This window comes from Solea solea, chromosome 19 (genome assembly GCF_958295425.1).
Source record: "Solea solea chromosome 19, fSolSol10.1, whole genome shotgun sequence".
NCBI lineage: Eukaryota > Metazoa > Chordata > Actinopteri > Pleuronectiformes > Soleidae > Solea > Solea solea.
In genome coordinates, this window is record NC_081152.1 from 17,477,398 (window position 1) to 17,491,366 (window position 13,969).

The 13,969-nt window shown below is 40.9% G+C and overlaps 3 protein-coding genes across 3 annotated transcripts; all 3 read left to right on the forward strand.

Moving 5' to 3' along the window:
- Positions 1 to 1,619: 1,619 nt before the first annotated feature.
- si:dkey-175m17.6 (N-acetyllactosaminide beta-1,3-N-acetylglucosaminyltransferase 2) lies at positions 1,620 to 6,576 on the forward strand. The gene is made up of 2 exons (XM_058617570.1): positions 1,620 to 1,766; positions 3,932 to 6,576. Exon 2 carries the CDS (start codon positions 3,961 to 3,963, stop codon positions 5,311 to 5,313), a length of 1,353 nt encoding a protein of 450 aa, XP_058473553.1. The 5' UTR covers positions 1,620 to 1,766; positions 3,932 to 3,960; the 3' UTR covers positions 5,314 to 6,576.
- Positions 6,577 to 8,134: 1,558 nt separating this feature from the next.
- Positions 8,135 to 9,096, forward strand: LOC131446458 (heat shock protein 30-like). The gene has a single exon (XM_058617687.1). It carries the CDS (start codon positions 8,205 to 8,207, stop codon positions 8,880 to 8,882), a length of 678 nt encoding a protein of 225 aa, XP_058473670.1. The 5' UTR covers positions 8,135 to 8,204; the 3' UTR covers positions 8,883 to 9,096.
- A 3,300-nt stretch (positions 9,097 to 12,396) lies between these two features.
- LOC131446428 (heat shock protein 30-like) lies at positions 12,397 to 13,493 on the forward strand. The gene has a single exon (XM_058617646.1). The coding sequence runs from the start codon at positions 12,444 to 12,446 to the stop codon at positions 13,227 to 13,229; it is 786 nt and encodes a 261-aa protein (XP_058473629.1). The 5' UTR covers positions 12,397 to 12,443; the 3' UTR covers positions 13,230 to 13,493.
- The last annotated feature ends 476 nt before the right edge of the window (positions 13,494 to 13,969 follow it).

The window sequence follows — 13,969 nt, forward strand, 5'->3', positions numbered from 1 at the left end:
CGGGCAAAAGCGACGAGAGCATGTCCCGCCTTTTGCTCGTTCCCATTGGCTGACGACGTGGGACCGCCCATAACCTGTTGCCAGGCGGCTGTCCTATTGGCTGTACGTGTTACGTCATCGCGTACGTCGGCGATGTCTGGGTACCTTGATTGTCCTTTTCTCAATTGTGTAACACGGCAGTCAGTCAATAAAAAACAAAAAACAATAAAAGGAGGAATAATTGTCGCCTCAAAAAAAGAAATATAGTGACATATAACACGTACCGATTATTTCATAATAAAAGCATTTGATAATAAAGGTAATGGATCTTGATTTATGTATCTTTTCTGAAATGCATAGATTCCTAAAGTGTGGGCTCGGGTCTCCTTGTGGACCCTGTAGGTACTGCAGGTAGACTGAGGTCAATAAAAATAAAGAAATAAATCGGTTTTTAATTTACAATCTTGTCATGTAGCAATGGGAATTATACATTTACGTGGGTGGAATATTATTACAGGACAATTAACACAAAGTATGGATAAGTTATGTGACGTTTTGTACCCTACACATGGAAATACCTGGTTATTGTCCTCTATTTTCAGATATTTTCATTTATTTCTGCTTTTTATTTTTTACTTTATGTACTTCACATACATATAAATAGAAGAAAAGAGGCGAGGGTGCGGTCAAAACACATGAAAAACACATGGAAAAAAAGAAGAAAGAAGGTTAAACACTGGTTAAAATAATAGATATTCAAACGTCAATAAGACATGCAAGATAAATTATAGTGTGTATGCAAATTCTGGACCCTATAGTCTTGTAGTCGTGTTTGTCAGAGACATTTATTCTCAAGTTTTGGAACGACATAAGCTATATGAGTAAATAATACGTAAATCTCCATTGTTTTTTTGTTTTTTAATCTTGAAACTGTATCCATATCACCACCAAAATCTAATAAACTCATTCTCAGACTATAACTTACATCCCCAGAAAATGTCTTCACAATCTGTTCTTCACTTGCACTGCACAAATGTTCCTACTTTGAGCAACATTTATGTGTTATGTTATGTCAAAGTAATGTACATAACGTGTACAGTTTTAATTAATATACCAAACATTTCTTGAAAATGGTTTGTTTACCAATTAAAATAATGATAATGTATGTCACAGATATGGCTCTAAATGGACCACAATAGTTAAACACATGCTTTAATCAATGTAATATATCACCCTGAAATGAAAATAGCGGTGTACTTGTAGCGCCCCCTGCTGGTCTTATGACAGCCAGACACTTCTTAACCAGCTGGTCTTTGGTCTTTTATGTGACCACAAGTATGCAAATGAGACGAAGTGCACATGAGTGACACCTGTATCCAAAATCTCTCTCTTTGTGTGTGTACGTTTAATTTAAGACCTTTCCATGGAGACCAAAACCTGGTCCTCTTGAGGTAGAACCTCATTTCTGAGGGACTGATTGTCACTCACGCTTCCTTCACAGTACGTCAAACCTGTCTTCATGTGAGTGTTTTCCCTCGAGACACACACACACACACACACACACTCACGCCTCAGTGCCTCGGTGCCAGGTGCGCACGCGCAGTGCGCACAGTCTCGCCTCACCTGGGACCTTTTGTTGCTCAGCTGCGGATTTCAGTGGCAGAAAGTGCGTTTGAAGACTTGATGAAAAGATGATGCTCTTCTCTCAACATCGCCACCGTCGCGGACATGAATGCAGACCGGTCGTTTTGTAACGAGTCCGTAAACAAGGCCGACTTCACTTACATGTAAGGACTTTTGATTTTTATTTCAAGCCTATTATAGGAATGTGTTGTCACTGTCGATAGGAGAAAATCAGCAATAATCATCCATAATTTATGTTTGTAAAACATTAGAAGTTCATTATTAACAATATAATTACACTTGTGAAGCACTGTGATAACACTGCAAACAAAATATCACAGCCTCATTAAGTTTCTCATCTTTAACACCACTTATTATGACATTTTTGGACTTTAAACACAAGCTTTCAACAGTTTTGAGTGGTCAAACATGAATTTATCTCATCTCCGTTTAAAATAAATTGTGTAACATTATTATTATTATTATTATTATCATTATTAATATTATTAATAAAATACATGTTTTTAAATCATTTTAATAAATGAGTTGTATGTTTATTAAGTGTGATGAAAACCTTGCAATTGATATTAAACATATATTAAATGAGAATAGAAGTAAGACAAACATATTTGTAAGTAGGCAACTGTTGAGAATTGAGAATTGAACTCAAATATAATAAAAAACAAACAAACAATATATATGGTTAATTAAGTTGAGTTTATCTGCATTTTTAGTTTAACCACTTTGATTTTACACAGTTACAGTGAGAGACTTAATGCACGTCATTGCACACTTCATGTTCCACAGTGTGTGTGTCTACAGGGGCTGTGTGCTTAGCAGCAGGTAGACAGTGGGGGGGCGGGGATGATGCTCAGAGTGTGTGGACAGGAGCAGATAATAATCCTCGCTGGACTGTCACCAAGGAGACAGAAACTCCGGAGGGTCCACGCGCGGCAGTGTTTGACATAGAGAAATCCTCTCAGGTAGACCCATCCATACCGCTGCAGCTTTATGAGCTCGGTGAGGATGTTGTGCAACGTTAAAAATAGTCTTTTTCATCTTTTACGGAATTTAAATCCCCAAATGATGTATTATTTGTTTCATAAATGGGGGGAACTTTTTGGAATCAAGCCACTGCATATATACAATATATACAATATAGATAGAATTACTTAGTTTTACTGAATAGCAAGTTTAATTCTGTTTTAATGATGTCTCGTGGCTCATCTGCACCTGGACTGGACCATTTCTCTCTGGATGTCTTACACCTGACATGTAACAAAAGACTCAAGCACCAAGGTCCGACAGGAATGTGATCCATTGGAGTTTATAGCTTGCAACGAGTCGTAAACACTAAATGCCTTGTCCCAGAGGATTTGAAAATAACAAGAGTCAGTATAGATAAAGTCAGCAAATTTCTACTTCTCCCCTTTTGTTCCTTTTAAAGCAGCTGTAACAGATGAAAATGAATAATATGATACAAAAAACTAAGGTATTTAAAGGATATTAATAGTGTAAAGAGCTGAAAGTCAACAGAAAGTTATGGAGCCAAACTCACCATCATTGTTTAAAAACTACCATGTGCGCGTCAACGGGTGAATTTATCAATGAAAACCACACCCCTGTGCCCAAGGGACATCTGAAAAATCGAGAAATTTAACAAGTTTGAAGGGGATCACACAAAAGTTTGTTCAAGTTTGCTGTGTGAAATCCCCAAAATCACCTCTGAGTCGGCATTCAATCCAAGTTGGCCGACTTCCTGTTCCTGTTGCCCTTTCGCCGAACCAGACGTACATTTTCACCAGGTCTGATGCGGTCACAAATTTGTGAGTTTTGGGGTATGTTCAGGCCCTCAAAAATGCGAGGAAGAAGAAGAATTCCATGAGTTTCAATAGGCCTAACTTTTATCTCCTACACGGAGGGCTAGGGTGTAAATAAAGGCACCCAACCTTTATAGCTCCAAGTAAAATTCACTGTCACTTTTTGGTGTGTGTGCTTTACAAGTACCAGCTGGTGACAGTTCTTCTCCTATAGAAGAACTGTCACCGGCTGTACATTCTCTCTACTGTATGTACAGCCTCAGTAGTACTTATGCTTTCCCTTTTATGAGACAGCAGGGTGCCCTACTTGCTTACCCTAGTACATGCTTTCTGTTGAGCCGGCCCTTCGTCAGACATTCTCAGCAATAGGGTAGTTCAACAAAAACACGATTGTGTTACTCTTTTTATGGTCCACACCTTTGGGAATCACTGACCTACACTACTTCCTGATTTTTGGAAATCATGCATATGTGTGTGTGTGTGTGTGTGTGTATTCTCTCTCTGTACAGGTGTGTGTCTGATCTGTTCACTGCTGGCAATGGGCAGATGCTGCAGATGCTGCAGATGCAACGGGAGACTGCTGTGCATGTGCCTGCTGCCCTGCATGATGACCGGCCACCTGCTGATCTACGTCATGGTGTCCATCTTTGTCACCATCTCCTACTCTCCCCCGAAGATAACCACGCACTACGTGGCCCCGGGATTCTCGCCTAACTCCTCCACGCTGGCCTCCCACCCCCTCAGTCCCTTCTGGAACCTCCGTCTGCAGGACAGCGCGCTGTGGAACCGTTTGCAGCACGCCTGGGACCGTCAGCACAATCCCCTGCTGCGGGGAAACGTGACCGGCGTCATGAGGAAGCCAAAGGCCAACACGGACACAGAAGTCGAGGACGACTGCGTCTCCGACTGCGTGTCGCAGAAGTGTTTGCTCCCTCGTATGAACGATTTTAACGGCCTGCCAGAACAAATGAAGGCGTTCATCAGGTCAATGCACTGCAGGGAGTATCCCCTCCTGATTAATCAGCCTAACATGTGTCGGAAGAACAACATCAGCCTTGATCTGGAGACTCCCATGCTCCTCATGGCCGTCAAATCTCAAGTGGGGAACTTTGAGAACAGGCAGGCCATCCGCGAGACGTGGGGGCGCAGTGGTTTTGTGAAGGGGGAATCGAACAGGAAAGGCGGATTAGTGCGCACAGTGTTTCTTCTCGGAAGACAGGACTCGAGCACGGGCCCCCACCCAGACCTCAAGAACCTTCTGGATCTGGAGAACCAGAAATACGGCGACATCCTGCTGTGGGATTTCAAAGACACTTTCTTTAACCTGACACTGAAGGACCTGTTGTTTTGGCAGTGGATGCAGATACACTGCCCCACCGCCATGTTCGTGTTCAAAGGCGACGACGATGTCTTTGTCCGCACCGGCGCGCTTCTGGATTACCTGCACAAGCAGTGGCAGGAGCTCTACCAGTGGAGACCCCATACCAACGACAGTGGCGTCGATTTGTTTGTGGGCGACGTGATCAACTACGCCATGCCCAACCGCGAACCGTCCACTAAATACTACATTCCGGAGCGCTTCTACAAGGGCGTGTACCCGCCGTACGCAGGCGGAGGAGGCGTGGTCTACTCTGGCTCGCTTGCATTGCGACTCAAGGAGGTCTCCGAGAGGGTTCGTCTGTTCCCGATAGACGACGTGTATCTGGGGATGTGCCTGCACAGACTCGGGCTCTCACCGAACCATCACCCGGGGTTTTTGACATTCGATCTCCCACAGACAGACAGGGGAAATCCGTGTGCTTACAGGTCTGTGCTGCTCGTTCACAGACGGACTCCCAAGGAGATGCTGACGCTGTTCCAGCAGCTCCAGAATCTGCCCGGGCAGTGCTGACGCTCATTTGCCTGCCAAATGAGCGTCACTGAGGGCAGAAGTGAGGCTATTCCTGCACCACAGGATATATTATATTATGTATATTATAATGAACTCTCTTGGTCTTTTGAAGTCATTTTATGTTTTGTGTTGTATTTCTACTCTGGATTAAAATGAACTGTATCTTCTTGTGGAGCAGGTGGTAATGTCTTCAAGTACCTTACGTCATAGAAGTACCTAACAGGTGTATCAAGCTATGGCCGTAGTCTGACTAAGAGAGGCAATCATGGAGGAGAAAACCGATTTATTGGCCGCGTACGTCTGATTCCACCTGTGTAGGTGGCACTGTATCTCTCTATAAACTCACATAGTCAATCAGGCCAGTGTCTGTAAAAACATCTACAAAACATCCTTTATTCCCTCTGCAATATCCACCTTAAACAAAATCAAACAGCCATCACACCGTACGTGACGTTATCTGTCGTTGTTGTTGTTCTTTTAACCATGTTTCCTATTTTATTTGACTGCGTTTATTTTGTGAGTGTGAAAGTGTCTCGAGAGTGTTGAATGTACTGTATTTTATTGTTGCAGCCGTGTCAAAGAAACATTTCTGTCACTGATTGGGACACACAAAGAAGTCTATCTGTCTGTCTGTCTGTCTGTCCGTCTGTCTGTCTATAAGCTAGTGCATTGAATCAGTTTCCTGTTTACCTTTGATAAACAGGAAACTGTCTATCAACAAATGATAGATTGTGCTGTGGTTGTGTATATTTACATGTTAATCCTGATACAAATTAGATGGCGCATGGCCTCTTGTGGTTGCTTTGGTGTCCGAAGAAAGACGCCGCCGCCGCCGCCGCCGCCGTTGTTTATACGTTATCTTCTTCTACTTCCGGGTCAAAAACCTGGGGAGGGAAGTAAGAGTAATTGGACTATGAATCCAGGTATGTTAGTCTGATAACTATTGTCTTAGTCCGACTAAAATACAGACTTTTAAGATGGGTTAGGGTTAGGGTTGACTGAGCTATAACAAGACTGATCTACCTCAAAGGGTCTCTTTGTTTTGAGGGCATTACGCTGGATTCACCGGAACTATCGGATGTCAGCATGTCGGCCATCGTTGGGTGCGAGTTGCCCGACAAAAACGTTGGTAACTGCCTTGTCTGAGAGCTCCGTCAGAGTGATTTGATTGGCTGACGCTCGGAAAAAGTGAACATTTTTCAACCTCTGCCACTTGAAAGCAAGCAAAGCAAAACGAGCGAAGGACTGCGATGTAATATGTTGACGCTTCTTTTATTCAAAGTGAATGTGAGTTGATGCCTCCACTGCGCATTAACCTTTTATTTTACTATAAAATATAGATTTAATACTTTTTTAAGATTTTTTTTTTTAATATATCTCTTTGTTTTTTGCTGAAACTGACCCCGACCACTAACATAAAATATAACTAGCCAAATACTAAGAGCTTGCATACGCCGTAAGACTGTGATGTGTCTTATTATTGGACATAATTATCATTATCAAGCCAAAACAAATATGATATCTTGTTGCTGTCATCGAGGATTGCTCTGAAATGTGTGATTTCTTTTTTTTTTAAAAAAGGGCAAATAAAAACTTTGAATGTCATTATGTGTTTTTTTGTAATGAAATTCTTTATTTATTCAATAAAGCTAATATGAGAGTAGGCGGGTTACACCCTGGACAATTCGCCAGTCCATCGCAGGGCCACACACATATAGAGACAAACAACCATTCACTCTCACACTTGCATGTGGGTGTTTAAACAAATGAGGGATATGTTCTTTTCCTTTTTTTTAATAACCTGCAGTTTGTTTTGACTGTCTGATGACAGAGTGATTGTGCAGAGGAGAATGACATGCAAATTAGAGTTGTCACGATACCAAAATGAGTAACCACGATACTATACCAGACAAAGTATCGCAGTTCCGGGTAGTATCACGATACTGCAGCCTTTTTTGATTATTATTATTTTTATGAACTGCAATGTAATTTGTACAAGTTATAAATACTTATTAATTACTTATAATGTTGTTTGGTGCATGATAAACATATAATCATTCAGTTTCCTTTGCACATTCATTTATGTTTAACTAATATAAATAATCAACTTAGGATAACAAATCCACTGCCTTTAAAAAAGTCTTTGACAAAAATGCTTATTTTCCAACATAATAAACCATAGAGAACAAAATACAATAAACAGGAACTGATTCCCTGTGAAAACTCTATTTGTATGCCTTTTCTATGTGCTTTATACTTTGACATCCTTTAACTCTTCATTCCTCAGCCTGTACACGGAGCATATAGCCTAATATTAGCCAATACTACCCTGGTATTCGATATATAAAGGTGTTTTATGAGGTTGGACGTGTTCCCTCCTTTGGCTCCTATAGTTTGGTGACAGAAATCACTGGCAGTGTTTATACTAAGCAAAAATTATGAATATATATAACTATAGTCTTTACATTTGTTATAATGACATGGGTGTAGTAGTTAAAGCTTTATAAAGTAATTTGTTGTTCTTATTATGAGTTTCTCCTTCAATAATAATAAGTTAAGTGAGATAATATTCTTATTTCCTTTAAAGTGAGGGGACACTTTACATTTGCTATAATGACGTGAATATTAATGACATCTAGTGGTGAAGTCCTGCAACTGCAGGAATGCTCCTGAAAGTTCCAGCAACGTCTGGTATCTGTAAAAACAGCTCCTCCCAGTGGAGAGGTGTGGTAATGACTGGAAAGTTCCAGAAGACTCTGGAGCTCCTCCAGTTAGAATATAAAAGCGTGGACAGTCCCACAGCTGAGACAGAAGACAACACAAGAGGAACAGACACTTTAACAGTGTTCCATCTCACAACAAGAAGAATCAACTCCAAACCCACACTGAAGATGTTGTGCTCTCGTGGATCCCAGTCTGGCCTTAGTCCACTCATGCTTGTCCACTGGCCTGTGCGCAGTCTGTGGCCAGAGGTTAGACCTCAGCTCTACCAGCAGCATCTACTGCAGAGACACCTGCAGGAGCTGTGCAGCAGTCTGGAGCTGATGGACACACTTCAACAGCAGATCCTGGAGGAGGAGAAGAAGAAGAAGTCTGTCCAAAGCAGTGAGACCATGCAGCCAGTTTCCTTCCAGCTGGAGAAACATGGAGACAACTTTGGCCTGATCCTGAACACTGAAGGCTTTTCTCCAGAGGAGCTGTCTGTCAGGCAGGTGGGCAGGAAGCTGAGAGTCAGCGGCAAGACGGAGAAGAAGCAGGAGGACGGGAACGGCTCCTACTCTTACAGACTCCAGGAGTTCAGACAGGAGTTTGATCTGCCTGAAGGTGTGAACCCTGAAGCCGTCACCTGCTGCCTGAGTCCAGACGGGAAGCTCCACATCCAGGCAGCCAGAGCTCCATGTGCTGAGGAAGCTGAGAGAGAGCTGAGCATCCAGAGGAGCACGGAGGAGAAAACACAGCAGAGTGAGTCTTCACACACAGAAGACAACAACAGCAGCAGCAGCAGCTGCAGCAGCAGCTCTGAGACACACAACAGCAGCACACAGGACAAACCTGGACACATGGACTGATCACAGTGTTACTGTGTCTCTGTCAAACATCATGTTTTCATACTAACGTTACATATTGATGGTGATGGTGAATTCTGATTCTATTAATGAGTAAATAAGTAAAATAATTATATGTAAATCTACGCAATTGAAGTGAAACTGTTTTCAATAATTGTTTGTTTTATAAAGGGAAGTGTGATCAATAAAAATATATTTAAAATAAAATTAAACTATCTATTGTTTTTTCCATTGTGTATTTCTGGTGTTTTTTTTTTAAATGTATAATGCAAAGTTGTCTTTTTTTAGTTAAAGTAAAAAGACCATGAAATTTAAAACTTTTGCCCTGTTAATAGTCATGTCAAGTCTAATGTTACATAATTTAATTTTCATTTTCCTTTATTTAACCAGGTAAAAAAACTCATTGAGATTTAAAACCTCTTTTTCAAGAGTGACCTGGCCAAGATAAGCAGCACAAACACAGAATGTTACTCTAAACACAGAAGACAAAAGTAAAATATGATCACATACTGCAGGAAAAAGGAGAGTGGGGTTTACATGATTACACAGTGCAATCACAAGAACCTATTGAGCTTATTTCTCTGTCTTTATAATTGACTTGAATTCCCCCAGAGCTACAAGATGTGTCAATTTCAAGTCCTTCTGCACAGACGGGGCAGAAAACTTAAAAGCCTTTTTGCCCAGAGCGCAGGCCATATCGACTGTGGTTGCTACACATGTGTAAACACAAATATGTAGGCAAAAGTCCAAGAATGGATTTATATATAAAAGTCAGCCAGTGAGAGAGTCTACGGACATACAAAGAAGGACAATGTGCGACGGCATATAAGGAACAATGATGCACACCATAGCTGCAGTCAGTAATAAAACGCAAAGCACAGTGGTATACACGATCCAATTTCTTTAAAAACTGATCAGGAGCGTTCATAAAAAGCAGGTCTCCATGATCTAATAAAGGCCAAAACGTTGTGGTGATCAAATGTTTTCTGACCTGCAATGAAAAACATGATTTATTTCTAAAAAAGTAACCAAATTTCAATTTCAGCTTAGAAACAAGTTTATCGATGTGCAGTTTAAAGGATTCTCATCAATGAGAATGCCTAAGTATTTATAAGACGTGACCATTTCAATTTCAACCCCATGAACAGGAAAGTGAGATGGAAGCCATTTGAAAATCTTTTCAAGGTCTTTTGATTTATCTGCATTCAGCACTAACTTGAGCTGAGTCAAACGGAGCTGAACAGTGTCAAAGGCTGACTGCAACAACTCAAGTGATTTTAAAGCTGAAGATGATGAGCAATAAATTACTCTATCATCAGCATACAAATGGGACACAGCGTCAGACACAATTAGCACAAATATCATTCACCTAAATTGTGAACAACAGTGGCCCTAATATGGAACCTTGAGGCACGCCCTTTACAACAGGGAGGAAAGAGGACAAAGACCCAGCGGCCTGGACACACTGCATGCTATCTGATAAATAATTAGAAAACCAATTTACAGCCTGGTTAGATAAACCAATCTTGTGGAGTCTATCTGCCAGGATGACATGGTCAGCTGTGTCAAATGCCTTTGACAACTCTATAAAAAGAGCTGCACAATATTTCCGTCCATCTAGTGCCTCTATGATGTCGTTTACCACTTGAACAGCGGCAGTTATTGTACTGTGCTGTTTAGGAAAGCCTGATTGATATCGTGAGAGAAGACAATGAGCATCTACAAGGAATTTAAGTTGTTCACTGACCAACTTTTCTAAAACTTTGGAGAGAACACACAATTTAGAGGTTGGCCTATAGTTGTTAACTGCAGAGGGATCTCCACCTTTCACCAAGGGAAGAACAAAAGCAGATTTCCATATTCTGGGAATCTTATTTTCAGAATTAAAAATATGACACAGAGGTTCTGCTTTAAAGTCAGCAGCTGACCTCAAAAAGAAAGGCTCAACATTATCAGGTCCGGCTGATTTACTTAGATCCAATTGCTGTAGATCCCTGTGGACCTCAGCTACATCAAAAGGAGTCAGATCAAATCTAGGAGTCATGGCATTAGTAGGTGGTGATTGAAGGCAAGCCCCTTGCACATTAGATTGATGTGGATGTGAGGACTCAAATAGAGATCCTGAAGAAACAAAGTGCTCATTAATATAATTAAGAATGGCTGGTTTTTCAGCTAAAGTATGTGCATCTTTTACTATGCAAGCAGGCAAGTTGTCTCTGGTTTCATCCCCAAATGCAGATTTGACTACTTTCCAAAACTTCTTAGGATCGTTCAGGTTACGGGTAGTTTTATCAACATAAAAATCTGATTCAGCCTTTTTAACAAGGGAAGTAATGCGATTTCTGAGCTGTTTGAATGTCAGCCAGTCGTCCTGGGATTTAGATTTTCTGGCCTTAGCCCAGGCATCATCCCTTGCTTTAAGGAGACTAGACAACTCAGGGGAGAACCAAGGATTGTTTCTACCCTTCCCTCTAAATTTGCGCAGAGGGGCATGTTTATTTAAAACAATACTAAAAGCATCATAAAAGTACTTCCAGGCCAGCTCTACGTCATTAAAAAGTGAGATCTTGGACCAATCAAAGTGCCATAATCATGATGAAAACCCTGCTCACAGAAATGTTTAGAATCACGTTTAAAAATAATACGTGGCCTTGCTTTTGGGACCTTAGCTCGTCTGATAGTGGCTATAACACAATGATCGCTCATATCATTTGCAAAAATACCAATATCTGAATCACACATAGATTTAAAACCGTCAGAAACAGAAGATAATCCCAGTTCAGATCTCCTGTGAGAAGAATCTCATTGAAGTCTAAAGTCAAAAGTTGTTTATTCAATGAGGATAAAGTCTCACCACTAGCAGAGGGCGCTCTATAGCAGCCTACGATGGTGAGAAAGTGGCCATTTAGAAGCTCCAACTTCAGAGCAAGAAATTCAAATTGACTGCTGAGGGAAAGAGATGATTGAACAGTAACATGAAATTTCTGTTTGACATGAAATGTCACCACCTTTTTTGGGACGATCACAACGATAAACATTGTAACCTTTAATAGCAATGTCCATGTCTGTGATGGATTTCTTTAGCCAGGTTTCAGATGGGACAATAATGTCAGTATCAGTTGATTTAACCCAGATTTTAACTAGGTCAAGTTTTGGCAATAGCCTTCTAACATTTTAGTGTACAACACTAAGCCCTGATCTGGATTTAAAATCAATTGGAGTACTCAGACAGTTTATATCTGGGCCGGGGTTGAGTTCAATGTTACCAGACAGTAAAAGCAAAAGAAAAAGAAAACATTTCCTCCTCATAGAGTGTGTAGGTACTGGTTGGATAGAACTATGCCTATTCCTTGGACTAGTAGGACATGGAAGATAAGAATAAAGAGATAGCTTTAAAATAAGTTTAGAAATGATAACACACTATTAAAACAAATTTAACACAGTCACTGCTCTTAGTTCAATGAATATTAGTGACATCTAATGGTGAAGTCCTGCAATTGCAGGACAGTTCCAGCAACGTCTGGTATCTGTAAAAACAGCTCCTCCCAGTGGAGAGGTGTGGTAATGACTGGAAAGTTCCTGAAGACTCTGGAGCTCCTCCAGTTAGAATATAAAAGCGTGGACAGTCCCACAGCTGAGACAGAAGACAACACAAGAAGAACAGACACTTTAACAGTGTTTCATCTCACAACAAGAAGAATCAACTCCAAACCCACACTGAAGATGCTGTGCTCTCGTGGATCCCAGTCTGGCCTCAGTCCACTCATGCTCGTCCACTGGCCTGTGCGCAGTCTGTGGCCAGAGGTTAGACCTCAGCTCTACCAGCAGCATCTACTGCAGAGACACCTGCAGGAGCTGTGCAGCAGTCTGGAGCTGATGGACACACTTCAACAGCAGATCCTGGAGGAGGAGGAGAAGAAGAAGAAGTCTGTCCAAAGCAGTGAGACCATGCAGCCAGTTTCCTTCCAGCTGGAGAAACATGGAGACAACTTTGGCCTGATCCTGAACACTGAAGGCTTTTCTCCAGAGGAGCTGTCTGTCAGGCAGGTGGGCAGGAAGCTGAGAGTCAGCGGCAAGACGGAAAAGAAGCAGGAGGACGGGAACGGCTCCTACTCTTACAGACTCCAGGAGTTCAGACAGGAGTTTGATCTGCCTCAAGGTGTGAACCCTGAAGCCGTCACCTGCTGCCTGAGTCCAGATGGGAAGCTCCACATCCAGGCAGCCAGAGCTCCATGTGCTGAGGAGGCTGAGAGAGAGCTGAGCATCCAGAGGAGCACGGAGGAGAAAACACAGCAGAGTGAGTCTTCACACACAGAAGACAACAACAGCAGCAGCAGCAGCAGCAGCTGAGAGGAGCTCAGAGACACACGACAGCAGCACACAGGACAAACCTGGACAAATGGACTGATCACAGTGTTACTGTGTCTCTGTCAAACATCATGTTTTCATACTAACGTTACATATTGATGGTGATGGTGAATTCTGATTCTCTGTATTAATGAGTAAATAAGTAAAATAATTATATGTAAGTCTACGCAATTGAAGTGAAACTGTTTCCAATAATTGTTTGTTTTATAACAGGAAGTGTGATCAATAAAAATATATTTTTTTAAATTACTGTCTATTGTTTTTTTCCCTTGTGCATTTCTAGTGTTTTTTTAATTTATATTTCAAAGTTGTCTTTTTCGAGTTAAAGTAAAAATACCTTGAAATTTAAAGCTTTTGTCCTGTTAATAGTCTGAATTGCTGTTTCTTAATTTATTAATAATTCTCTAACTTTTATCTGGGATATTATGTTACATGTTCTGTATATATTTCTGCTTATTTAAAATGTTTTACTTTCACTTATTTTTATTTTTAGTGCTGCGGATAGTGCTTCCCATTGTTTTTAATATCAGCTTAAATAAGCTAATTCATTTTCCTCTTTCCCATTACATGAAAACACACATGATTCACTGATCATTTGTATTTACTGTAAAAAAACAACAACAACATGTGCTTAAACTAAGGTAAATAGAGTTGAATAAGAATAATATGAAAAACAAATAAGAATAAAAGTCTTAAAGGCAAAAGTAAAAATGGAGTTAAAT

Excerpts from the sequence above, each read along its gene's own strand:
- LOC131446428 (XM_058617646.1), top strand. The coding sequence starts at position 12,444 with ATGACTGGAAAGTTCCTGAAGACTCTGGAGCTCCTCCAGTTAGAATAT.
- si:dkey-175m17.6 (XM_058617570.1), top strand. The coding sequence starts at position 3,961 with ATGGGCAGATGCTGCAGATGCTGCAGATGCAACGGGAGACTGCTGTGC.
- LOC131446458 (XM_058617687.1), top strand. The coding sequence starts at position 8,205 with ATGTTGTGCTCTCGTGGATCCCAGTCTGGCCTTAGTCCACTCATGCTT.